At 45.5% G+C, this 26,486-nt stretch overlaps 1 protein-coding gene across 7 annotated transcripts in view; it reads left to right on the top strand.

Moving 5' to 3' along the window:
- The window catches only part of CACNA2D3 (calcium voltage-gated channel auxiliary subunit alpha2delta 3), a 699,185-nt gene that overhangs the window by 570,286 nt on the left and 102,413 nt on the right, over positions 1-26,486 (top strand). For all 7 annotated transcript variants that reach the window (XM_073230729.1, XM_073230727.1, XM_073230728.1 and 4 more), the window contains 2 exons: positions 1,822-1,943; positions 4,466-4,546. In XM_073230729.1, the coding sequence (XP_073086830.1) occupies positions 1,822-1,943; positions 4,466-4,546 (203 nt within the window). The remainder of the gene's footprint in view (positions 1-1,821; positions 1,944-4,465; positions 4,547-26,486) is intronic.

A 26,486-nucleotide genomic window follows, 5' to 3' on the forward strand; every position in this document is an offset into this window, starting at 1 on the left:
AAGACTGAACCTTCTGATAACCCTTTGGCCTTTTGATAAGATTTCTGGAGGCTCTGTTTGCCTGCTTTCAATACTAATTAGTTGAGTACATATGATGGGAAACTCATTCCACCCATCAGGAGCCTGGCTGCCAGGGTTCTACAAGCTATTTCTGAGTAATGTGGGGTGCGTGGTGTTAATCGGGGGCTTGCTGTACCGACAAAGGCAGCACCAGTTTACCCAGCAGAGGCTGTTGGGATGGGCCATGCCCTGCTTTTCCTCATGGAGTGGTGCCAGTCTCCCCTTTTTTCCCCCTACTTCCATTGAGAAATAATTGACATACACCACTGTGTATGTTGAAGGTATACAGCATGAGGGTTTGATTCAAGTATATTGTGAAGTGATTATTGTGAAGTGATTCCCATGATAGGTTAGGTGACACCCATCACCTCACATGTAGTGATCCCCCTTATCTGAGGGGATACCATCCAGGACCCCCAGTGGATGCCTGAAACTACATACAGTACCAAACACTATATATACTGTGTCTTTCCTGTGCCTACTAATGATAAAGTTTAATTGATAAATCAGGCACACTAAGAGATTAACAATAGCTAGTAATAAAACACAACACTTAGAACAATATGCTGTTAATAAAACTTATGTGGTTGTGGCCCTTAAACTACCTAATTGTGCTGCACATGCCCTTTTCGTGTGATGATGTGAGAGGGTGAAATGCCCACGTGAGGGGATGAAGTGGGGTGAATGACGTAGGTGTCACGACTTAGCATTAGGCCACTGCTGACCCTCTGTCCAAATATCAGAACGAGGGTCACCCGCTTCCAGGCCACGGTTGACCCATGTAACTGGCACCATGGGATGCAAAACCACAGATAAGAGGGGACTGCTGTGGACACAATAAAAAGAAAATAAATTTTCTCCTCATGATGAATTTCCTCGGGACCTACCCTCTTCATGGCTCTCCTGTACCTCACACAGCAGTGTCTCCTGTGGTAATAACCATGCTGCGCATCATCCCTAGGCTTACCTGCCTTCTCGCTGGAAGTTGGTACCTCTGGCCCTCTTCCTCAAGTGCCCTCACTCCCTACCTCTGCAACCACAAGTCCCATCTCTTTCTATTCTCTGAGTTTGGTATTTGTTCTTGTTTTTAGATTGCACATATACGTGACATCACACAGGATTTGTCTTTCTCCATTTACTTCACTGAGCATAACGCCCTCAAGGTCAATCCATGCCGTCACACATGGCAGGATTTCCCCCTTTTTTGTGGATGAGTAATGTTCCATTGTGTGTGTGTGTGTGTGTGTGTGTGTGTGTGTATAAATATGCACAACAAATTCTTCATCCATTTCATCTTATGATGGATACTCAGGTTGTTTTGCCATCTTGGCTATTGTGAATAATGCTGCTGTGGATGTAGGGGTGCAGATATCTTTTTGAGTTAACATTGCTGTTTCCTTTGGACATACTCCCAGAAGTGGAATTGCTGGACCCTATGGTGGTTCTATTTTTAACTTTTTGAGGAACCTCCATACTGTTTTCCATAGTGACTACAAAAATTTATATTCTTACCAACGGTGCACAAGGGTTCCCTTTTCTCCACATCCTCGCCAAAACTTGTTATCAAATGTAAAGTGATTATCTCAGTGTGGTTTTAATTCACACTTTCACGATAATTAGTGAAGTTGAACACCTCTTCATGTACCTGTAGGACATTTATAAATCTTCTTTGGAAAAATGGCTGATCAGGCCCCTCACCCATGGTTTAATTGGATTACTGGTTGGCTGAGCCATGCCCTTCTTATTTCTCCCCATTTCAAGGGACTTCCTAAAAGCTGGAGACAAGGAGAACATTTTTAACGCAGACCATTTCCCCCTCTGGTACCGAAGAGCTGCTGAGCAGCTTCCTGGGAGCTTCGTCTACTCGATCCCGTTCAGCACAGGTGGGTGTCCTTGCAGGAGGGGAGGTCTTGCTGGCCTGAGCATTTCCTGCAGCATGTGGGAGCTGCCTGAATGCTGATGGGGACCAAGTTCAGCCTTGAGAGTCGATACTAAATATTGGTACTTCCCAGGACCAACCACCTGTACCAAAGGGGTAATGGCTCCAAATAAAGGGAAGCTTTTGCTTAACCCAAGTGGGGAAAGAGCATTTCAGGAAGCAGGACTGGCATTCAGTACAGTGTGGAATGTGAATACAAACTTCTCAGTAGACTTTTTTTTTAGCATTGTCCTGGCCCTACTTAGAGAAAGTTCAGGCAGACATAAGGTCCTTTGCTAGACCTTCAGTGAGTTGCATCCCTTTGAAGGCTCATAATTTAGAACTGAATTAATTTAAATCAGCGCATGGGGTGAGGACTCAGACTTTGTGTGGCCCTGTGTTCTCCTGATGGGAGCCTGCAGCGAACAAGGGGAAGCACACAGCCAGTGGTTTTCCAGTCCTAAGATTTTCCATTATGAAAAATGAAGGGCGTCCCCCTCCAAAAATAGAACTGAACACCATCATATTTCAGCCAGTTTTAGAAGACAAACTGAAAATACTTTTGAATGGTCCTTGGCGTTTTCTGAACTCATGCACATGATGTTTTTGGTGGTCATTCTGTGTAAAGCTCTGTACACTTGGATTGCTCTAGACAGTTCAAGCTATGCTTAAATTTTACATTAGAGCCTTGTGTACTGATCTCTGCGAAGCATTTCTAGGGACCCTAATGGAGGCTCTCTGGTGCTGACTGTCAAAGGCCCTCCCTGACGGGGAGGCCCTTGCTCATTTCCATGAATGAAGACATCTTCAGAAAGAGTACTTTTGAAATTTGCAGAAGACATGTCAACAGGAGTCGTCTAATAATTTGTGGACTCATTACAAAGTAACTCATTAGGAAGAGGGTCCCTTATTAATCAAGATATTTAAGAAGAGGCCAAATGCTATTGTAAAAATTCCCTCGCCAGGTGGGAAATTAAAGGTTACTGTTAGGTTCCTTCCAGGACTGGGGTTCTCAGAATCTGTCCTTTGCCCACGTGTCCCCATGCCCCTGCCCATGCGTCTGCTCTCACGCAGAAATTTCAGTGTGACCCAGCTCACTGTTCGTGTTTATCACCCTTATTGCTGGAAATATCAATTAAGAGACATTAGACGTTGTCATTCTGCTCAAACCTGTCAATAATAATGGCTTATTTTGTCATGCAACCTCATACTTTCTTCTTCATAGTCCTCTAAAGATAAAAAATAGAAGTCAGCCTGCTGAACTTGGACTGGAAGCATCAAGTGACCCTTCTTTGGCTTTCACCCCAAGCTGGGCAGGGAGAAGGAGCTGAGGAGGGTGGGGACATCCCCGAACGTGCTCTGTGTGCGCAGCCTGTCTGTGGCAGCCCCTCGTGTCAGTGTGCTGTGTTACTTACCCACCATTTTTCCTACCAAGAATTCTGGGAAAAATGAACTGATTAATTAAGGCTGTTGCAGAATTGGGTTTTGGCAAGTGGAGTTTTCATTGAATGTTCACTGAAATCATATAATGAAAAGGAATTTACCTTGCTCATGGTAAAGGCATGGATGACATAACATCTTAGGAGATTCCATGGCTCCTCTATATTCTGGGAAGATGTTAAAAAATCTCCAAATACCCATGTTGGGGTGGCACATGCTCTCATTTTTTCAACTGTGTGCTGAATACCTGTATACACTGGAAAAGATGCCAGCTTTTATTACTGCTTAGACTTGAGCCAGGAGAAAATGCTTAATTGCTTCAGTCATAAGTGTATTCAAATTCAGGTCTGCCGTCTTCCTGCTTTCCGATTCAATTGGATTGCATTCAACTAGCATTCACTGGACACCTTTTATAAGGCAGGCACGGTCCTAACAATTAATAACTCCGGGCGTTTGCAATTTGTGTTCCGCCTCTTTTAATTCATGGGTATTGAATTCATTATATGTAATTGAAAATCTCTTAATACTAATGCCATACTGTTACCACATTTTAAGAATCTTTAAGTAAGGATTACATTCCAGCTCTATTCCTGTTTAGAATGGTTTTGCTGAGAAAAAGTGGATTTGAAATGAGAACTTTATAAGTCAGTGAAGTTTTCACCAATGAGAGCTTAAGTTCTCAATGTATAAAATAATTTGTAAACTTTATCTCATGCAGCTCTCTGTGCTATAGTTAGAGAGGCAATATAAATATGGCCCCTAACCCAAGTAAACACTATAATGAGTAACCATAAATTACACACAAAAAAATAATGTTACCACTCCACGGTGGTCAATAACTTTGATGTGAGGCGGCTGGATGCAGATGGTCATAACTCGGTGCGTTGATTCCTTCAACTGAGAGGACTGGCCACACAGCACCTGTGACCTGGGCGGCGAGTCCAGCACAGCCTCTGGAATTGGTGACCGTGGGCCGATACGATTTACTCTTCTAACATGTGGCTGTAACTCTCTCCATTTTTGTCATGATAGTTTTTCTTCTTACAGGAGCAGTCAACAAAAGCAACGTGGTGACAGCGAGCACCTCCATCCAGCTCCTGGATGAACGGAAATCTCCCGTGGTGGCAGGTAAATGACAGATGTCAATCAATGAATGTAAAGTAAGCACAGCATCCATTCATCTGGCCCATCAGCTACTTCTGTGTAGCACATTTATTCTCCAGAGCATAGGATTTGAATGGCAGTAATTTAAAAAGTACTTCCTCCCTAGCTCGGTGTCACCTCTGCCAATCCGAGGCTCTGACAGCTGGTCGTGTTTGATGTTAAGATGGAAATCTTTCCCAGGACTTTTATTCTTAAATTCTGAGCCAGTAAGAAATTGTTGGTACTTGCAGAGAATGTCCTGAGAGTGTACAGCATGGTCATTGAATGCAGTCTCCCCATCTCTCTCTCCTGCACCGCTAGGGTAACAACGGGCATGTGAGGAAATTGAGGGTTTTGCACACACACAAGCTGAAATGCACCCTGCTCTGGAGAGCCTGAGATTTTCATCCCCCTCTTCCCCCCTGAGAAATGAGGGTTAGATGTGTCTGCAGGTGCCGGGTTTGGACCAGGAGAAAGCAGAACATTTTATGATTGAGAGTCTTGAGTTGTCAAAGTCCTGTCTCTGGCTTCTCCCACCTCTCTCAGTCTCAGGAGTAACAGGAGATGTCTGTGGCTGGCTGGGGGCTTTCACTGGGGGGTATTTGGCCTGAAGAGCCAGAAACGGCCCCACGCCCTCCTTTCAGGACAGCTGCTGACAAAAATGGAGCCTAAGAGCATGGCTGGCACATCATCCATTTCTCCTAAATAATTGTTGGGCCTGTTGGCTGATGGGAAGGTGAGGCCCTGCAACACCATCCTGATACTGGCTGCGTTTACATGGGGAGTCATTCTGTTTTCAGGCAGCCTCTGTCAATAAGCTGTACTGTGGGGGCACTTGGAACAGCCACTAGCCTGCCTTTGCTCACTGCGAACGTTAAGAAGGAGCTGTGGGTAGAGCAGATGTGTTTGAAGTGGTGGCTCCTTGGTTGGAAAATACAGGGATTTTTTTTCCCCCCATTTTGTTTTTCACTTAACCTCTGTGTCGTAATTGCATACGCAGGTATGGACAGATCTGGGGGTAGTTGGCCTGGTTATTCCTGCATTACTGGGTGTGGTCAGGAAGACTGTCTTGTGTCCCTGGCCTGGGGCTCAACTTGAACTGGCCGCCCTGTAACTGATCAACCAGGAGACAAAGACCCTGAGGATTCACAGTGGGTGTCTTCAAATTTTGTCACTTAGCATCTCATGTTCCTTGAGGAAAGTAGAAGACAGGATCATTTAACTCAGCAAGATTTATTTTTGCTTGGAAGAGATCAGCTCGCTTGCCTGCAGGCTGCTCCCGCCAGCTGGTTAGGCGTGGAGGCAAGCTACCTCCCTGGAGCTGGGGTGCAGGCTGCAGCTGACAGATGCGGTCTAACCAATGCTGCCTGTCCATCTGCTTGACATTTCTTTGTAGAACCTTTTCCTTGGGTTTCTCGTTCAGGAAGGATGCTATGTATCGGCCCTATATCACCGGGCCCATCCCAAGTTTACAAACTACTGCAGATGTTTCCAAATGCCTTAATTTTACAAATGTCTCTGTGGCTGAGTATGGACAAAATGTGACCCCAGCCTGGGTACTGCGTGTCTGGTCTGAAGATGAATGTGGATTTTCCACATGGTGTGCTGGTCTTCCTTTGAGTTATGCAGCTGGCCGGGGACCACAGGCAGGTCGCAGGACACGGTTTGCACACCCTGCATGGGTCGAAGAGGCATTCTTCTGTTTGCTGCCACTCAGTGTGTCTCAACTGGTCCCCACTTTCTGAAGGTAACTAAAGAGCAAGATGAAGAAGCAAGATTATGTGAGAACCCGTATGTAGTACTTATTTAAAACGGATAACAATTAACAATTAGCTTTCTGTTGTAAAGTGGGTTTTGTAGACATTAGACAAAGCAGGTTGGCTCAGTTTGATCTCGAAGGCTGCCAGGGAGGCCGTCCGTGGAGGCACTGACCTCAGAAGGGCCTCACTTTCTCCAAGAACCTCTCCCAGGCCTCCCTGACTCACCCGTCACGTCACTGCGCAATTAGGTCCGGCAGCTTGCCTCTGTGTGCTTTTCTCCAGTGAAGCAGACATTGTTTACCACTCTAAAATAAAAAAGGCCATTTTAATTGAGGAAGAAGCCTTGTTTTGGCAGGGGAAGATGAATATGTGAGCAGGCGTGGCATCTACCAGTGTGTCTCCATCAGCAGATGGGACCCAGCCAACTGGCGGTGATTTGGGATTTCAATGAAATCCTTGTGTTACATTGAAATTTATCTGCAAGGAAAGGTGTACCACTTTGCAAGTAATCGCCGTGGACTCCCTGGAAGGCCAGCGTGGCTCCCAGGCCTGAGCCGGTCTTCTCATGGTTATCGACTACATGTGGCTGTTTGGAATAGAAAGAGTTTCTTGTTGTTTTTTTTTCTTTATTCTTTCTTTCTTTTCTCGTGTTTTCTTTTTTAAGCAAAAACATTTAGAAACTCATCTGTCAATGACATCTTTGAAGAAAGGGCAGTCAGACTGGGCAGGATTCCATTTATACATCAGCCTCAGTGCATAAATGGGGCCCATCCGTCTTCCTGGCCTACAACGTTGCTCTCAGTTCTCTTGCGGAACCTGCCAGCTCCCCAGCTGCCACCAGTGTGCTGGGTTTTCTTAACTGCTTTCTTTCTGCAATGGGAAAGTGGCAGGACTTTCTCTTTGGCCTACCAAGTCTCTCCAGAGCCCTGGAACCTTCCATGTGTGTCAGGCCCCAATCCGCTTTTCTGTTGTTATTGGAAACACAAACTTTGGACTGTCAGGACCACATAGGTTTGTCGCTCAAGCTATTCCTTGCTAAGTGTGTGGTCTTGGGTCTCTGAAGTTCTGTTTAAACCAGGGTTGGGATTTTTACCTCCCTCACCTTACCCTGGGTTGAGTCAGGGATAGAATGAGAAAAATCAACAAGAAAAAAGGATAAAAATGCTAGGATTTGGGGTGACCCATGTTGATCTTCCAGTTGGCAGCATACTTATCTGTTCACTTCTTTTTCAATAAATATTTCCTGGCCTCCTGCTCTTACCAGGCACCCTAGATACAAATGAGGAATGGTCAGGTCCTCCCCGCCCCGAAAGGCTTGTAAAATATCAGTGGTTTTTGCAACTGTGTCTCCACAGGGTGAGGGAATTGAAAAGCTGACCAATTACCTAGAAGGTCCCAGAGGCCAAAGATTGTGTTCTGTCCTTCCCAGCGTAACTCAGTGGATGGCCTGAAGCAGTGTGGATCGGTTCTCCGTAAGAATTCCACACATTGGATTGAGCTTGTCGGGACCTCTGCCGACATACTATTGTTGTTGACTTGAGCTATTATTGACTTGAGTTCCTTAAATGTGCGGGACCACAGTGTAACCCACTCCGCTGTCAATAGACAGGCCCCACTGAAATCCGTCCTAGGCTTTGCTTCCCCCGTACCTGGAAAATGACCTGGAAAAGAAAGGAAATGAATGAACAGAGGAAGCGGGCCACGTGGCGGGGCGTAGCTGTACAGGGAGCTTCCTGCCCCGTGGTGTGCTTGTCTGACCTCCCTAGTTTCCCCCAGACACTCTTACTGACCAAGACAAAATACCTAAATTCAATTTTTGTCAAGTCCATGTTTCTGTAATTTCAAAAATCATAGGTAATCCATTGCAGATTAACACATCAGAATCTAATACCGCTCCTAAAAATGTTACGGTTTGATTTCTTAAGTTGTAAGCTCTCCAAAGGCAAGGACTGACCCAATTATCTTATTGCTCCCAGTGCCAAGTATAAAGGTTGACATGTGATACATGTGTCAAAAATACTGGCTGAATAACGGACTCGCGAAGATGGTTTCACTTTCACCTGCTCTCTGTAGGAACAGAAGCTTGCAAAATGTCCTGTCCAGACAGTGGGACCACAGTCCTGGACCACAACTCTGAGAAAGGCACTCAGCAGCTAAAACTGCAATCCACCCCTTAGTAACACGATACAGAGCAATGCAGGTATTTTAAGGAATAGAAAAACTGTTCGTGTCCCATCCTAATGGCAGCTGTGTTGGCCCAGTGGTTCTCCTTGCATCAGCAAGTGTCTCTTCTGAGCCCAAGAATCTGACATGATGCTTGGACTGTGTAATCTGATCATCAGCAGGAAAAAAATGGAGTATAGACATTAGAGGCACTGGTTCCTTACAGAAACCATTTTTTTTTAAATAGATTTATTGAGATGTGCTTTATATACCCCAGATCCACCTGTTTTAAATGTAAAATTCAATTACTTTTGGTAAATTTGGTTGCAGGGGGCAGGGGGGTGCTCTGTTTCTTTCACAAGGAGCATAGACCAGATTAAGTCCATTCATTGGGGGAAATTTGAAAATGTGGGTTATGCGGTCTGGCTCGCAGAATTCTAGGCAGCGTAATGGAGCAGAATGCTGGCGTTAGGACAGGGGATGCCATTTTAGCCAGCTAATTAGAAAACAGATCGATATCACTGACCATTAGCTATTGTCAGACAGGTGCTGTTAAACTGAGTGTACTGTTTAATATGGACTCTTCTTTAGAATTGGGTGAACAACGTTGGCAAAATGTTACCAGCTTAACAACATTCCTTTGGGGGGATTTTTACACATTTGAGGTGTGTGAGTTCACTCGTGTGTCAGGAATCGTGTGTCAAGCCCACATGGAGAAACCTCTAGTCTTTTGTGCCTGACCAAAGGCTGTATTTTTATCTTGGCAGAATTAATAGTTGTTGACTGAACCAGTAGTTTCCACCAGGCACCATTTTGTTCCCCAGGGGACACATGATAGCAAATAAAGGACATTTTTGAGTGTCACAGCTGGTTGAGAGCAGTAAACATTGTATGAGGCCCAGGACAGCCCCTCAGAGCAGCGGGGAAGTCTGGTCTGCAACAGTAGAGGTGGCAGGAAGAAATGCCACGTTAACTGACTGGCAAACTTCAACTCCTGGTGCTTCCAAATGCAGTGTTCTCCCTTCTAGGCTCATTAAGAAAAAAATCGTATTTAATGTCTTCACTTTTTCATTAAATCATTCAGTAAATATATATCTGGCATCTACTGTGTACCTGGGGTTGGGGGGACAGCTGTGGACAGCACCCCAGACAGCATGGTGGAGTGTCTGGGGATTGGGGCTGTCATAGGGAGGGCATGGTTAGTCCCCATGCCCAGAGGCTGGGCTGGCAGCTGCCCAGTGCAGAACCCTCCCCCCAGAATCCCTGAGAATGCTGAGCTAAGCAACACCAAGTTCTTAGCAGTGGAGAACTTCCGCTGTGTGGGAAATACGGACAACAGACAAGTATTGCATGAACAGGAGGAAGGTGGCAGGACTGGTTAGTGGTAAATGCTCTCTAGAAATAGATCAGGGTAAAGAGATGAAGTGTGGTTGGTCACGGTGAAGGCAGGGTGCACACCCAAGTTCATATATGTGTGCGCATGGTTGTATGGCCGAGGCGGTGCCTCTTCACATTGCGGGTAGGGGTGTCAGGGAAGGTCCCCCGAGGAGGTGACCGGGGCAGAACCCCGAATGATGAGAGGTAGCCGCCATTCAAAGATCTGTGGGAAGAGCATTCCAGGCAGGGGGAGGAAACTTCTCCCAGAATCTGGAATGGGGTCCCTCACACATGCTGTTTCCATATTCCGGGTGGACGTTCCGAGACACAAACGGGTCTCTCAGCTTTGGGGCTATTTATGAAGGCCTAAAAGCACGACTGATGGGCAGATGACTCAGGGGGGTGGGAGGGAACCCAAGGAAGGTCTTTGCTCTAAATGTCAGCTCTGAGGGGACTTTTTATGCACTCGGCATTTGTTTTTTAAGCTGTCAAATGGGTAGAGTGCAGGGGCCAAGGAGGTCTAAGCCAGTGGGACTGCCAACAGCAAACTGGATAGAATGGGTCACGGGTGTAGCTACTGACTGTGCTGTATATCTCAAGTCTGCAACAGACTTTGAGTTAGAGTTGGCCACGTAGAGAGCTGCTCTGCCTGCCCAGGAGCCAGGGATGGGGGCACCCTGCCCACCCCAGGAATAAAAATAGCCCAGAGCTTTGAGAAACCGGATCCTCTGTGCTAATTCTCCAGGATGCATGCTCCCAGGAGTCACAGTCCTTTAATAGACCTTACCCAAAGCTCCAGCACATTCTCCAACGATCAGCAGCAGAATTTTCTGGTCCCTGGCTTGCACATTCTGAGTTAGCAAGTGAAGACCCCTCTTTCTGAGGTCCTGGTGTGATTTACACATTAAAGCCAGTGTGAACCGAGGGTTTGGGAGGGGGCACAGGGCCTGAATTTTTACATTTGTGAAATGAGGTTGATTGGTTATTTTGTTAGATTTCTAACAGCTTCATTTTTAAAGATGGAGATTTGTTTCATTATCACAGAAAAGGAAAGGAATTAACTAATAATGGAGTATTTCTTACACCCAGATTCTCTCTGGCTTTGGGGGACCCCTCTGGTTCCAGCTGAGAGAAATGAATTAGTTTGCATGTATAAGGTGCTTGGCGAATGCTTGGAGTTGATGTTCACTAATGGTTAGTTAGCTGCTAAATGAACATTGCTGGTGTTACCCTTATGAATGACTCTTCATAACACCCACCAGCACTCACTAGCCCCTGCTTATTGCCGTGCTGTTCTCTGTGAAAACTTTTACAGGGAATGTCATTATAATATACTGACGGTTTCATAGTACAGCTTTGGGACTCACACTTCCGTGTACCTGTGCGTCTTAGAACAGAGCTTGGCAAGCCAAAGCCCATGGGACCAAATCTAGGTTTAATTTGGTTTGCTTTCTTATGGTTTTCTTGAGATACATTTCACTTACTTATAAAATTCACCCACTTAAAATGCACAGTTCATTGGGTTTTGGTATATTGACAGAGTTGTGCAGCCATCACCACGATCTAATTTTATAATAATTTCAATTATTATAAACCCCCACTTCACATACTCTTTCATTCCTGAGATCCCAGCCCCAGGAAACCATGATCTCCCTTCTGTCCCTACGGATCCGCCTACTCTGGCTGTCACAGACAAATGGAATCACAAATACATGGTCTTTTGTCCCTGGCTTCTTTCACTTGGCCTAATGTTTTCAAGGTCCATCGATATTACAGGATGTGTCAACACTGTTTTTTTTTATTGCCAAATGATTCTCCACTGCATGTCTGTACCTCATTTTGTTTATCCATTCACCAACTGATAGACATTTGGGTCATTCCCACTTTTTACCTATTATCAATAATGTTGATATGAACATTCATGTACAAGTTTTTGTGCAGACATGTTTTCACTTCTCTTGATAGAGACCTACAAGTGGAATTGCTGGGTCATATGGTAACTCTCCGGTTGATATTTTGAAGAAATGCAAAGCTGTTTTCCAAAGCGGCTACACTATTTGCAATCCTAGCAGTGATCTATGAAGGTTCCGATTTTCCCACATCCCTGTCAACACTTGCTATTGTCTTTTTTATTTTAGCCATCCTAGTAGTGTGAAGGGATTTGTGTTTCCCTAATAACTAACTATGCTGAGCATCTTTTCATGTGGTCATTTTCTACTTGCTTATCTTCCCTGGAGAAATGTCTATTTAGATCCCTTCCCATATTTAAGTTTCATTATGTTTCTTCTTATTGTTGAGATATGATAGTTCTTTGAACGTTCCAGATATAAGTACCTTGTCAGATATCTACCAGCAGTGTTTATAAATGACAGTTTCTAAATACAGCCATGCTGCATTGTCTATGGACACCTCTTCCTGCTAAAATGGCAGAGCCAAATAGTTAGATAGAGACCTTATAGACAAAGCCAAAAAATATTTACTTCCTGGCCCTTTGTGGAAAAAAGTTTGCCAATCTCTGCTTTACATAAAAAATATGTCACAGTCTATTAAAAAAAACATAAAATGCTTATTTGTTCACTTACTTCCCCGTCTTTTTATCTTATAAAGCTGAAGTAGATATTTAAATCAGAAGCCACATAGAGATATTGAAGACTTAGCTTCATGTTCAGAAGTTGTCCATCAATTGTGCCTAATGTTTTTGCATATGTATTTACACAGAAACGCTTCTTAGAAATATATGTGCTCATTGTCCGTCAAGATAGTGAGTCACTTAATCTTTGCTCTCGTTTATAAACCTCTGAGCAGTATAATCAGCATGATGCTTGGTAGAGCATTAGAAATGCCCTCACAATGCTCTGGGGAAAGCAGTTTATGGGATTTTTTTTTTTTTCCCCAACATGGCTCATGAGAGATTTGAGGTTTATTTAGCTGCCTTTATCCAGGCAAATCTCTGAGTGACCTTGTTTGGATTTGGGTCTTGGTTGAGACTAGAATATATATGACTCATGCTAAGGGAGGGCCCACAGAGCATAACCAAGCTGGCATGAATTTCCCCTCCCTGGAAGGAGGGGCATAGGAAGGGGTGGAGTCTGCAGCAGGAACATAAGCACGTTGGCACTCAGTCTGGGGCTTGGCCAGTCCTCGATGGGAGAAGGACAATAGAAACCAAAGGCTGTTTGCTCCCATGGGCTCCCAAAGTTTGCACTCACCAAGAGCACCTGGGTTCTGTTCTGGATGAAGAGATTCCCCCATGCAGTCAGCATCAGGCTCTGAGTGATTCCTACCTTAAGGCCAGATTATATGTAATCGGGCTCAGGCAAGTGGGAGTGTTCAATTCTCTTTAAATGCGAAAAGGCATTTCAGAATGACACTTTAGTACCTGGTCATTTTATAGGTTGTTACTTGACTAGCCTTCTTCGACCAATTCTCAGATGTTTGCTGATATAGTCTGGGTTTTAAGCCCAAATTCTTCTTGTTATTCCATTATTTTACTTGCATCATGTGTTTCTTACTTGTTTATGCTGCATGCTCTCCCTACCCCCTCTCTTCCGTTCTCCCTGGAACCCGCTCCCATAAGCTCCCTCTGCAGGCAGGCATCTCTCACCCAGGGTACAGATAACCTCCAGATCAGCGAAGCCAACCTTGGGCTTCGGATGTTCATTCTTGCAATCGTCCGATCGTTCAGCAGTGTTTGACCATGTCAGTCACTTTCACCTTAAAATATATCTTTGCCTACCTAATAATACTAATTTCTCAACCTTATTACTTGGTCAGTGTTTATGTTCCTAGTTGTCTCAAAAATGTGATTTTTTTACTCTTTGTTCGAATCAAGGTCTTGAAGCCATTCTTTGACTCTCCCCTTTTATTCCTGCCCACAGCCAGTCTGTCTGTGAATCCTGTCAGTTCTTCCTTCAAATTATGGTCCAAATCTGACCACTTCTCAGCACCTCCACTGTTACCCCACTGGGCCAGTCCACCCGGACTATTGCAGTGATGTTCAAACCGGTTCCCTCATCCTCTCCTTTGTCAGTCTGCTCTTCACAGGAACCTCGGCGATCAGGTTACAAGATAAGTCCTATCACATCATTCTTCTGTTCAGAGCTACTGGCCTCCTAACTTGCTCCATTGAAAGCCAAAATTATAATAGCCCGTGTATCAGCTTGTCTGCTGTTGCATAACAAATGATGCCAAAATTTAGCAGCTCAAAACTACAAACACTTATTATCTTAGCATTTCTGGGAGTCAGGGACCTGGGTGAGGCTTAGCTGGGTGCGCTGGCTGGAGCTCTCTCACGCAGGCTGCAATGTTGTTGAGGCTGTGGTCTCATCTGGAGGTTCAACAAACAGAGGAAGTGCTTCTACATCTACTCACAGGGTCCTTTGCAGGATTCAGGCCTCCTAGGTCGCTGGCCAGAGGTCTGTCTCACTTCCTTGTCCTGAGGGCATCTCTGTAGGTCGCCCACGATGTGTTAGTCGACTTGCATCAGAACAAGAGAGGGTAAGCAAGATGGAAGCTGGAATGCTTTTTGGAACTTGAATTTGGAAGTGCTATCCCACCATGTTCCCCATATATTCTGTGTGTTAGGAGCAAGTCACTAGCTCCAGCCTGCACTCTAGGAGAAGCAGTTCAGGCCATGCATATCAGGCCTGCAGAGTCACTGAGAGTCAGCCTGCCCCAACCTAGGGTCCCACATGATCTGACCCCCAGTCACCCTCTAACCTCAGCTCCTCCTGTTCCCACAGTTGCCCCTCAACCTCAGCCACACTGATGTATGGTTGTTCCATCAACACACTAAGCTCGCTCCTTTCACAGGGCCTTTGCACCTGCTCTGCCTCCTCTTTGGGACAAGTTTCATTCAGGTATCCTCACCACAGGCTCCATCATCTCTCTCAGGTCTGTGTCCAAATATTTTCTCAGGAAGACTTTCCTAGTCACCTTATAGAAAATAGAAAATCTTCCTCTCCCACATGCCCAGCACTCTCTATCCCTCACACCTGCTTTCTCACCAGCAGATATAGTTTTTCTTTGTCTTCTCCCTCTGCCAGATGTTAGGTTCCATGGGGGCGTTTCTGTTTCTTATTCTCTCCTTCATCTCTGATACTAGAAAATTGCCTGGCATGCAGCGGGTACTTGGGAATCTGTCACATTATGGACTTTGCATTATTGACTTTGCATTGTTTTGTAACCATATTAGCAAAATCACTGAGACTTTGACTTGACCTTAATTTAGTGTTTATCACTGGAACCTTAGTGGAATGATTTCTGCATTTCTAAGCCCTTCTCACACTCTTATTCTCCCTTCCCTTTCCTCTTGCTTCCTATAATTCATTTATTGACCAATTAAATAGTATCTTGAGGGTTTTTTTGAGTTGTTATCTTCAAAATCAGTGTGTAGATACACTTCCAGAGCCCTTGCCTATCTGAGAATATCTGAGAATTGCAGTCTCACTGTGCTTCCATAGTTTTGTTTTTGTTTGGTTTCTAGATTTTAGAATTTCTAATTCTTCAAATCTGAAAATGTTACCAGAATCTATTTGTATCATTTACTCGTTCTTCTCTAATTTATGCTGATTTAGACTTATATGTGCCAGTCAGTAAGCTAGATTAAATTTTGATTTGTTTTTCATTAATCTCTTACCATAAGTCTTCATTGATCTCCAGAACTTGCACTTCTCTTTAGCTCAGAAAAGACACCTTCTCAGACATTTTTTCCTTCTGTTCTAGATGTTCTACTCTTTCTATTGAGAAAGCCAATTATCCATAGGTTGGTTCTTTACTATTGCTCCTTCATTTCTATCAGCTTCCGTTGTTTCCATCTTCTTTTTTTCCTTTTATTCTGTATTCCTGGAGTGACTGTTCCCTATCATGCCTCTGTATGACTGATTCAATCTGCTGCAGTGTTTCGGTACCTCTGATGACGACTGTGGTAGATCATATTTGCTCTCACTTATTTACATTAGCTAGTATTATTGGTCAGTATTGTGTTATTATTTTGTGATTGTCTTCAGTGGTGCACGTCCCTGCCCTTTGCCATGCCCTTCCTACTGGAGTGGTGTGCATCTGTGCCTCCCGAACTCTGAACTTTACCATATGACATGCGTTTGCCAACGGAACGTGAGTGGGGACTGTGTACTCCAGATCCAGCCAGAGACTAGGATAGGCGTGAAAACAGATCTTTCAAGCTTCTGCATCTTGAGGGCAGGACTGCCTTTCTCCTTTTCTTCTTTAAGTATCATGTAGGTGACTTCAGACTAGGTTTCCTTAATTTTAATCACTGTGAAAATATGGGATATTTGCCAGCAAACAGGTGAATGGCTTCTCTTTGACTTCTGTTTACTGTTGACTTAACGTATTCCTTGGAGAGTAAGAGGAAAGGCTGGTTGGTAAACTCTGCCCCCAAACAGATGCCCAGGGTCTGGATGTCGTCCATTGAGGGTGGCATAGCAGGACTGGTAAGGAATGCCACCTCCTGCTGCTGGCTGGCCTGACTACTTAACCTACGTAAAAAACAACATGTCTGCTGTTTTCATTCTTCAGAAACAGTAGATAAAAAGTGTGGCCCCTAGATTGTGCTTATCTTACTGTTCTTCCTTCCTTTTATGCCCCTGTCATATAGGCTCCATTGTTGACTCTTCATCGCTAGTGAGTGGAGACAGCAGGGTCTTAATGGCAGGTGTTGTAGGAGTTCAGTGACCTCAGACACCCACATAGGAGGTTTTCCTCTGGATTCTGAAGCTTGCTGCTTCAGGGGAAGGAACCCCAGCATGACGCTGGGGGTCAGGTAGGCTATTACTCTATCCTCCTCGTCCGTCTGATGGATCGTGGACTTTCCTCCTGGAAACTTGGATATCATTGACCAGTATTCCCCATTTCCAGGAGCCTCATAACTTTTATCTTATGCGTATTCATGAGTATTTCAACAGGAAATGCTACTTATTAGCCAGCATCTAGTTTTATCGTGTTCTCAAGTAGCTGCAAGAGAGAGTGGCTGAGTTCCTGCCTCTCTCATTCTACAACCACCTTTTCCAGCCTAGCAGAGTCATGGGTGATAGAAGGACCTCATTTCCCCATTTTTCCAGTGGCGCCTTCACTTGGCTTCCTGGGTGTTGGTGGGACTGCAGCTCTGGCAGTGATATGCTGGTTAGTGATTGGGTTTCTTGTCTCTGCCATGTTTTTGAGTGCTGGCAGTGCCAGGAAAGGATCCCAGCTCTGACTTCTTCAAACCTGTTGTATCCCAAAAAGTGCCCAGGTTTTGGCCTTTGGAAGACCTGCTTCCAGATTCCAACTCCCTGTTTTCTACAGATGTAACCCAAATGCTGATCATTTTCTTTATCTGCAATATGGCAGTAAAATGCCCACATGTTTTGGTCAACATGAGGCTTAGAGAAAATGAAGACACTGTTTTTAGAAAACAGCTGGCACAAAATTGGGCACTCAATAAATGTTCATGGTGATGCTATTTTTGTCTTTCTCCAGATAATTAATGTAATGATACTGTAATCTTGATATCATGGTTCACACAGAATGAATGAAGAATGGTGGAGGCTGGGTTGTGTTTTCCAGGCTAAACCTATGGTCCTGCAGCTCCATTCGTCAGGCCCGCAATTAATTACCTGTGTGACTTTGGAAAAGTTCCTTCCCTTTTCCATGCTTCTATTTCCCATTTGTAAAATAAAGACATGGAACTATATCAGAGTAGCAAATAGGTTTAATCTCATATGTCAACTCTAGTTGATCAGTATTGAGTATTTAAACAGATTTAAAAGGATTCTGAGGGCTTGGCCGGGTTCAGTGGCTAAGTTCGCCATGATCGATTAGCAGTGTCCAAAGTGGGTAGATATGTAGCCGCAGCTATGCCGAAATTTGCCAGGCGTCCCCAAAATGCTCTCCCAGGACCTTCCCAGCCCACCCCACTGTCCTTTGGTTCTTCTCTGGGACTTCTGGATGGGCCTTTGTAACTGGGTGACATCCTATCTATCCGAGTGAAGATTCAGTACCATCAGGGTGAAAAGTAGATGTGGACATTCCAACCAAGACTCTGAAGGGACAGGGGTAAATCACAAAGGTCCTTCTCCAGATAGGGTGAGGGTTTCTCTGGGACCTCAGTGTCATTTGAAAACTGAAAGAAATAAATCACTTTCATCAAAAGGGAGCCGGGATAGCTCCCTGAACTTGCGCACAGAAACCACAGCCTAGTGATGCCGTGAGGGGTCTGAATTTCATTTGCTGGTAGGTATCTGTCTAATATAATTTAGCAATTGACACACTGGTGGTTTGGCCAAACTCGAAGCAGCTATTTCCCAATCTGCTATAGAAAGTTATAGGTTTCTAAAATTGTACAATTATAGTAAGGTGCGCTACAGATAGATTATTTTAGAAATTGATTTGGCAACTTCCTTTGATATTTAGGATCTGAGACAAGAGTATCTTGTTTCTGGAACAACTCCGTTTACCTGCATAACAAGATTTGATTTTTATGACCCTTCAGGAGGAAGTGGTGTGAATCACTTCTCAGTCTTCCATTTTTTGTAAGGAAAAACAAAACACCCAGTTGTCCATTGGTACCTTATCATCTTAAGCACAAGATTTTTCTGGGTCAGGGATGTTTGCCTTAATTTTAAAAGCTTTGCAGGTATACTTCTGACACTAGGTCCTCTTTCACTACAATCCCTGTGGCCAGTACCTTCTTCATTCTTTATACACCTCACTTCAGAAAGTGTGGCACCTGTTAGGTCCTGCTATTGTGAATGTGTGATCTCTGGCAAAGCAAAAATCATCAGTCTAAAGTCACACTGTTCCACTAAATGTGATGAAAAAGCTCTATTTCAGATGGTTTTCTCAGAAACAATCAATACTAAGTGTGATTTTTGTTCACAGTGTACCCTCGGCCAGGCTCTATGACCGAAGGGCGTTTTTAGGGGGGAATCTATGAATAGGACAGCAGCAGTAAACAGCTGAAAATAATCTATGAGGCATCTGCAAATTACCCCTCATGAGCTATAATGGTTGCGCAAGATAATTTGTGGTTCTCACAGAATACCCTGCAAATTGGGTCTTTCATCTGCAATGTTTTTTACAGTTAAAACATTTCATTTCTCTTATTAACAAATGATAACTCCGCATCTGTTAATCTAAACAATTTGATTTATATTTTTATGTTCTGAGAGGCTGTTGACATTTCAGGGTAATTATTTTCATTGCCAACTGCTGTTGGTGGTAACTGTAGGCAAAAGATAGAAATGTGAATATATGGATGCCTTACTTTAATCATTTCCCCTAAAGATTCCCTAAAGCAGGAATCTATTTGCCTGAGTTACCATCTACTCTAAGAAATCTAACAGGACATGGGCGTGGACAGGTTAGGATGCTAGCCAAGTTCAGGGTTTTTGTGGTGTGTTGGACGCTCAGTCATGTTGTCACTGTGGGCGGGAGTGCAGGGGTGACCTGCTGTGTCACCGACCTCTGGCAGAGAGCACGGTGCATTACGGTCTCGAATCATGGCAGTGAGAGAGGCATGCGTTATTGGCCCATAGTTCCCAGCTTATGTAATGTCTGTTCAAGTATTGCCCGGATTACATGAAGAGCGCTCGCGAGAACGCCTCTCACTGTGCCTGGTACATAGTGCGAGCTTTGGAAACACTTGGCGCGGTGGGGACAACGCATAAAAACATCTTCTAAATTTCCTTTCCTGTATGGCTTTCTTGGCTGAGAACTCACAGTCCAGGACAAGGGAAAGAGAGACTTTCTCACCTGGAAGGTAGTTATTACATCCTTAGACCAGATGCCCAGCTTCTCCTGCTGAGGTGGAATAGGAGACGAAGCAGAAAGGAGACTGGGGTGCTGGGATGGAGCTGATGTCACAGCTGGCTTTCTCTAGCATCGCCTTCTGCTCTTAAAATTCATGCTCATTTTTCAGTCTGCTCTTTAGCTTATCCAGGTGTATTTAAATATTCAGGAAAAAATTAACATCAAAACTTACATTTTTTTTTCCTCCAGAAAAACCATTTGGCAAAATTGCGGCTCCAAAAAGATGGCCCGTCTTGTTTAGCCTGCGGATGTGCAGAGGGCTCACACTAGTTGTGAAGACGGTGGGCAGGTGTAGCTGGCCTCTGGGGTGACAAGGAGCACACCAGTGTGTGTGTCCTGCGAGGTGGGCTGTGACAGGCTCATCAGTCCACTTCCCCCAGCCTCTGTACGCCATGGGCCACTTCAGACAGGGAGGCAGTACTCCTGCATGTGTGGACCCCATTCATATTCCAGGTTAGGGAATGGACTACTGACTCGGGATACAAACCAAGTTTTACATGGCCTGAAGGAGTGAGCGTAGATCCAGTATCCTGAATGGCAAACGTATTTTATCCTTTGAACCAATTCCAATTGATTAGTTCTGGTTGCCGACAGTGCTGTCTTAAGAAGACATCTGTGTTGCATTAGGGCTCAGCTGGGAGGGTGCTGGGATTGATTAGCGATGTCTGTCAAGGCCTCTGGAGGGGCAGCTTGCCCTGTATTTGCCATTCTCTGCTTTTGACATATCCTTAACTTCTCTTTGTGAAATAATTTTAATACAAACAGGTGTCTCTAGGTACGAGATGTGGCATCATGACGGAGAGCAGGTAGATTCAACTTTAAGAAAGCCTAGCATGAGAAATGCAAATTTCCAAAATGCACAAATCTGGAGCCAATTATTGCCGTTACAGAAAGATTCCATGAAAGGTTCCTTTAAATAGCGGGCTCCCCTGCTGCATTCAAATGATGATTCAATTTACAAAAATTCACTTTGCATGCAACTCCTCAGGACCGTGTCTGTAGAGTAAAGCAAGCCACACCTGATTTTTTTAAACCATGGCCTAAATAATGTTCAGGTTGGCTGCTGCCACGTATCTCGAGTCTCTTGACAATTCCCACTCTCTTCAGACTTCCTTCTTACTTCCTATCCCAGAGTGTTGAGTAGACAGTCTGGGTGGTGGTCAACAGCTGTTGGCTTCCATTCTGCTACGGCTGCATTTCATTAGTGGGTAAACTGATTGCTCTGCATATGTTTATGTGTGGGTGTGGTTGTACAAGTCTGTGCCCTCTTGTATGTAGATATATTATGTATGTAGATACAGATACACACAAGCCATTATCTCACTCTCAGCCCACCCTAAATTCATTCCTGCTGTGAGAGTTATAAATGGAAGGTTCCAGTCACTTGGTGGATACAGCCTTTTGGCCCCAGATTCCAGCTTCCCTTCCTCTTTGTGTTTGTTTATATGTTATTTACCTTCGCATCAGAAAACTTCCCTAGACCATGGGCCTGTGTCCCATTATTCAGACACAGAACCCCTCTTCCTCTGTGGCCTAGAAAGCCCCAAATGGTTTTCTGATTTAGAAAATTAAATATAATCTGACTCTTGTGGGCAAGCTACACAATTCCCAACCAACAGATGCTCCCATTAAATATATAATCTACAGAACTTCTAAAAGTCTCGGAGATCTAGCATGAACTTGAATTATAGAGGCATCCAGTGCCCCTCGGGTGAGATCGCTAGCTTCTTCCCAGGCACTCACAATCGGGCGGTTTTCCGGTGGACCGTAAAGCTGCCAGGAATGCTGACTGGCACACGCATTCGGATCTCTGTTGCCCTGTAAAAGCAGCTTAGTGCAGAGAGGATTACCTGAAAGAGATGCCATCTGCCCTTGGTCATGCAGCTTTCCTCCACGTGGGGTAATTAACTCCTCAGGAAGAGCACAGGTATCATCTCTATTTCATGTATGGCATTTTTTAAATCGCAACATAAATTTGTTCCCAGAAATATATTTCTGCAGACATATTTTTTTCTTTCTTTGAGAAGCAAAATGAGGCAGTAAAGAGTGAGTGCATCAGCCTTACTCAGGTGCATTCCTCAGGCCTAAAACGATCGTTTCTTTTTGAGACGAAAGCCCTCAGGCTTCTGAGCTGTCACACAGATCTTTGCCTTCTGTCTTTGCAGGCTCACTGGTTTGGGCCGTGGGCCGTCCGTGCCCCTGGGCTGTAACGGCCGCATAGGTGCAGCCGTAGATGGCAGCCGCCACCATCATGAGACACACGACCCCGCACACGACCCCGGTGATGATGACGGTGGCCACGGCATGCCGCAGATTGGCCGGCCTGGGCTTGGGCTTGGGCTCACACTGTGCGTGGTCTCGGTCCCCTGCCCCGTGGTTCTCAGGAGGCCTGGGGACAGCCGAGCGGGTGGAACCTAGCCCCCCCCTCTGCGAGGACTCCAGGTCCGCAGAAGGAAGTGGGCAGGGCTGGTACAGCTCGTGAGGGATTCTCAGGAGGTCCTCTCCCTTCCAGGCATCCGGCAATGCACAGATGACACTGTCCACTATTCCCCCTTTAAGACACAAAAGCAAAGGGTGATAATAGAGCCTGATACAACTGAATTGCAAAATCCTCAGCCTGCAAAACTTAGGCAGATGGCACTTATACAGCACTTTTTTTTTTTAACCCCTGGAGTCCAAGAACTTAACCGTGTTGTATGATTTTAGGATTTGTAAATTGGCTGAAAGCTGAAAAAGCCCTACACAAAATTGGTGATTATGTGCAATTGAGAATTCATTAGAAGCCAAGTCACCTTTCCCTTATAAATGCTAAGGGAAAAGCAATGCATATGCCCACAGGAAGGGCCGCCAGAGGCCAATCTAAGGACACTGCCACTGACAACATTCCTGACACTCATACCCCTAGAAACCCCGCACGCGGGCATCTACTGTACCAAATCCCCAGAGGAAGTCTACGTGAATAAATAAATCACATGTCCTTTCTTTCAGGGGTACGTGTTCATTTCAAAGACCCTATACGTCCCCTATACTCTTCAGTGCAGCCAAATAGGGAGGTCGGTGCACTTTTGAGAGTTCTGTGTATCTGAAGATTCAACAATAATAGTAGTTTACTTTATGGAATAAAGTATAATTGGTGTGTCTCCTCAGGCCTCAAAACATTTAGCACTTTGAGTATCAAACAGGGTTATTAGACCCTGTTTCTGTTCTCTGTAAGGTGATTGGTATCCTCAGGTATGTAGACTTGTGGTTCAGGGGGATACAGGTACCTAGGAATTATTTTCTAGAAGCACCGAGGTAACAGATTGAATTCTGGCCATATTTGACCACTGGTGCGCTCTTCGATCTCAGACAAGTAAATGTCTCTGACTCAATGTTTTTGCCATAAAAACATCATATTTGTATTGAACTTGATAGTTTGCAAACCGTCATTAGATAAGACCTTTGCACTCCATGTAATGGGTCATTCTTGTCGAAGGCCCCCAGGTCCCGAGTGGGTAGATCGGCACCCAGACCCGTGGTGACCTGTGACCCGGTCCCCATCACTCCCACTACATGCACCACCTCTCTCGGCCTCCTTCTCCTGGGAGCACCCTGCGGTCAGCGCGGGGAACATAGTGACCCTCAGCAGCGCCCTTTGACTGGGCAGGGCCTGCCCCTGGGACCTGTGCCTCAGTTTCCCCTAGCTGCCAGCGACTCTTTCCCCAGGATGGCTGTGAAGCTGGCACTACTCTTAGCCAAGTTAGAGTGGAGATCCTTTGTCCACACCATGGATAAATTATGAAATTACATTAAAAAGTCACTTAGGGGAGGTCATCACTTCATTGTTATTAGAACCTCCCACTGCGCGCACTTTGGCGTTTGGGGAGGAATGCCTTCACATCCTCTCCGTCTGAGCCATGTAAGCCCTACGTGGCCCTGATGGTAGGGGGCATTTTGTGGTACAAGAGTTACAATTGCCTACCTCCTGCTGGGGTCAGTGGCTGTGTGCAAAATTCAGCCCACATCATTCTTGCTGCCACTGCTTGAAACTGAATCTCCTGTGGCCAGAGCCTCTTGGGGACCCCCTGGCTTCCTCAGTGGTCTTCTGGGACTGAGGCACAATATTAAAGCAAAAGGTAGTGGAGGAATTTCCTTCTTCCCTGCGCTGCCATGCAGGAGGCCAGAGGTGCCTGGTGGGGACTCCTGTTGAGCCCAGGGTGCTGCTGGGCTGGGCTGTGCTCGAGGATTCATGACCTGCGGGCCGTTTTGTGCCTCTGCCCAGGAGGTCATTATAAGGTAAAGGCCAGAGAGACAGAAAATGAAGCATGGGCTTTGAGAAGATGTAATTATAGTTCTCACCTGGCCAAAGAGCCCTGAGACCTCCCCAGGGGAAGAGTGCCCACCTGCCCTGCCATGGGACCAGCATTTCCATCAGCCAACTTACACCAAGACTGAGGTTGGCTCACCCCAGCACTCCAGGCTCGAGCACTGTCTTTCTCCAGTTCCAGGCTTTCTGATGGTCAGTGTTAGGATGGGAGGCATGGCCTTGGGACCCAGAGCTGAGAAAATGCACAGGCTGGAGCCTGGGACACAGCTGAGAGGCTGGGGCTGTGGCCACAGGAGCCCATGGCCTCCTGTGCAGCTGTGTCCTCAGCCAGATTCACCTCCTGTCCTTCTACCATCACCTCCTCAGCATGACCTCAGGAATCAAATCGTCGTGAGGGTCCCCTTCCCTTCTAGACTCACGGAAGCCAGCAATGCCGGAAGCTCCAACTTGCCAAGCACATATTATCCCCCATCTGGCCACTGGCAGCTCTTAGCCACCATCTTGGAAGAAACTAAACTCAAATCTTGAGCCTGTCCATTACTTATTTAAATTCTGTTTCTACTATCAGAATATAACCTCCATGATGTAGGGGTTTTCTTGTTCACTGACCTTTTCTCAGTGCCTAGAAAAGTGCCTGACATGTAAGAGTCACTTGAGTACAGAAATGAGTGAATGAATGAATGAATGAATGAATGAATGAAAATCAGGAGGAAAGAAGCACCGTGATGTTGAGGAATGAATATAGGGCCAATATGAAAAGCTGCTCATCCTATTCTTGTTGGTGCTTCTACTCTGTGACCTTGGATAAATCACTGACCATCTCTGGGCCTCTGTTTCCCATTGATAATAGGCTAGCATTGAGTTAAATGGGGTTGGCAAACATTTCCATAAAGAGACAGATAGTTAATATATGAGGCTTTGCCACATAGTCTGTTGCAACTATTCAACTTTGTACTTACAGTGCCAAGAGCCACAGACAGTGGGCATGGATGTCTTCCAATAAAACTTTATTTACAAAAACAGGAGGTGGGCTCCATCTGGCCCTGGGGCTGTGGGTTGCTAACCCGTGGGTGATTTCCAGAGCACCTCATCTTTACTATTCTAGGATCCCTTGGTTCGCTTTTGACATCTGGTTAAAGAAATAGTAACTTTACAAAGGGGCCCTACAGTATCCAATTTCAGGCCCAGTGCTCTTTGCTGCAGCAGAAGGGATAATCTTAGGGAAGATTTACAGCTGTCGAGTGAGTAGAAGCAGACAAAGAGGGGGAACTGTCCCAAGGAGGATGCCATGCCCTCGGACGGATCATGCTTGAGAATCAGAATTGGGTGCTGCTTCAGAGTTTTAGACGTTATTCTAGTGCTGATTGAATTTCCCGCCTTCTTAACATTTCACAGATAAATAACTGAATATTACGATAAATCAGAAAGTGGAAAATTATCTCCATGAATCATGCCTGAATGTAAGCACCCTCCAGTGACCCCCTTGCCTCTTTGCCATACTGAGAAGCATCCGTGTGAAAAAGCTACACCAGCCGTGTGCACACTCCTCAGCCTTCCTCTTGATGCAGACAACAGATGAGGTCCCCCCGAGGCTGGTAACACCACATGGGGGTTTCCAAGCAGACGCTACTGACCTTTGTAGATAAATTTCTCCAGCCAGAGTTTAAGACCGAGCAGCTGGCAATTGCAATTCCAGAGGTTGTCCTTGAGAAATAAAAGCCTCACGCTGGGCATGGCTTCTAGGAGCCCTCGATCGAGCTGCTGAAGCCGGTTTTGCTGAACTGCAAATATGGTCAGATTCTGCCACGGCTCACCCAGGGGTGTGGGAAGGTGGCTCAGGTGGTTTGATGACAGGTCAAGTTCCCTCAGCTGTGGGAGGGGCTGGAAAAGCCTGCTTTCCAGGGAACGCAGGGAGTTCTGGGTTAGGTTTAAGACCTGCAAGTGCTGAAGTCCGTTGAAAACTCCAGGGACTAGGTCTGAAAGGGAGTTGTTGCACAAGTTCAAGGTTGTGAGCTGTGGCACCGAAGTAAATGCAGATGCCGGAAGCCGGTGTATCTGGTTATCTTGCAAGTGCAGCGTTAGAGTCTGAGGAGGCAGATTGGGAGGGACTGTGGCCAGGCCCTGCCGGCGGCAGTCTACAGAATTGGATGCTGGGTGACAGTGGCACTTTTCTGGACAGCCGCACACCACCTGGAGCAGGCAAATCACACTGGCAAGCAGGAGCAGGTCCCCTGTGACAGACAGAAAGAAATGGGGTAGGAGCGGGTTTGTCCAGGATGCCAGCATGCGTCCCCTCTTTGAATCACAGGTAATAGAATCTGAGCCAGTGAACACGTCCCACAACCTGAAAGAGAGGTGCTAACATTTACCACCTTTAGGAGAGTCGGCCCAGCCGGGGTACATCCCCTGCACCATGAACTGTTGCAAACTCTGAGCGACTGTCAGAAGCCCGGGAAGAGAACCTTTCCTAGTGGCCCAGGGATCAGAAGATGGAAGATCTAAGAATATCAAA

Source organism: Manis javanica, chromosome 3 (genome assembly GCF_040802235.1).
Source record: "Manis javanica isolate MJ-LG chromosome 3, MJ_LKY, whole genome shotgun sequence".
Classification (NCBI taxonomy): domain Eukaryota; kingdom Metazoa; phylum Chordata; class Mammalia; order Pholidota; family Manidae; genus Manis; species Manis javanica.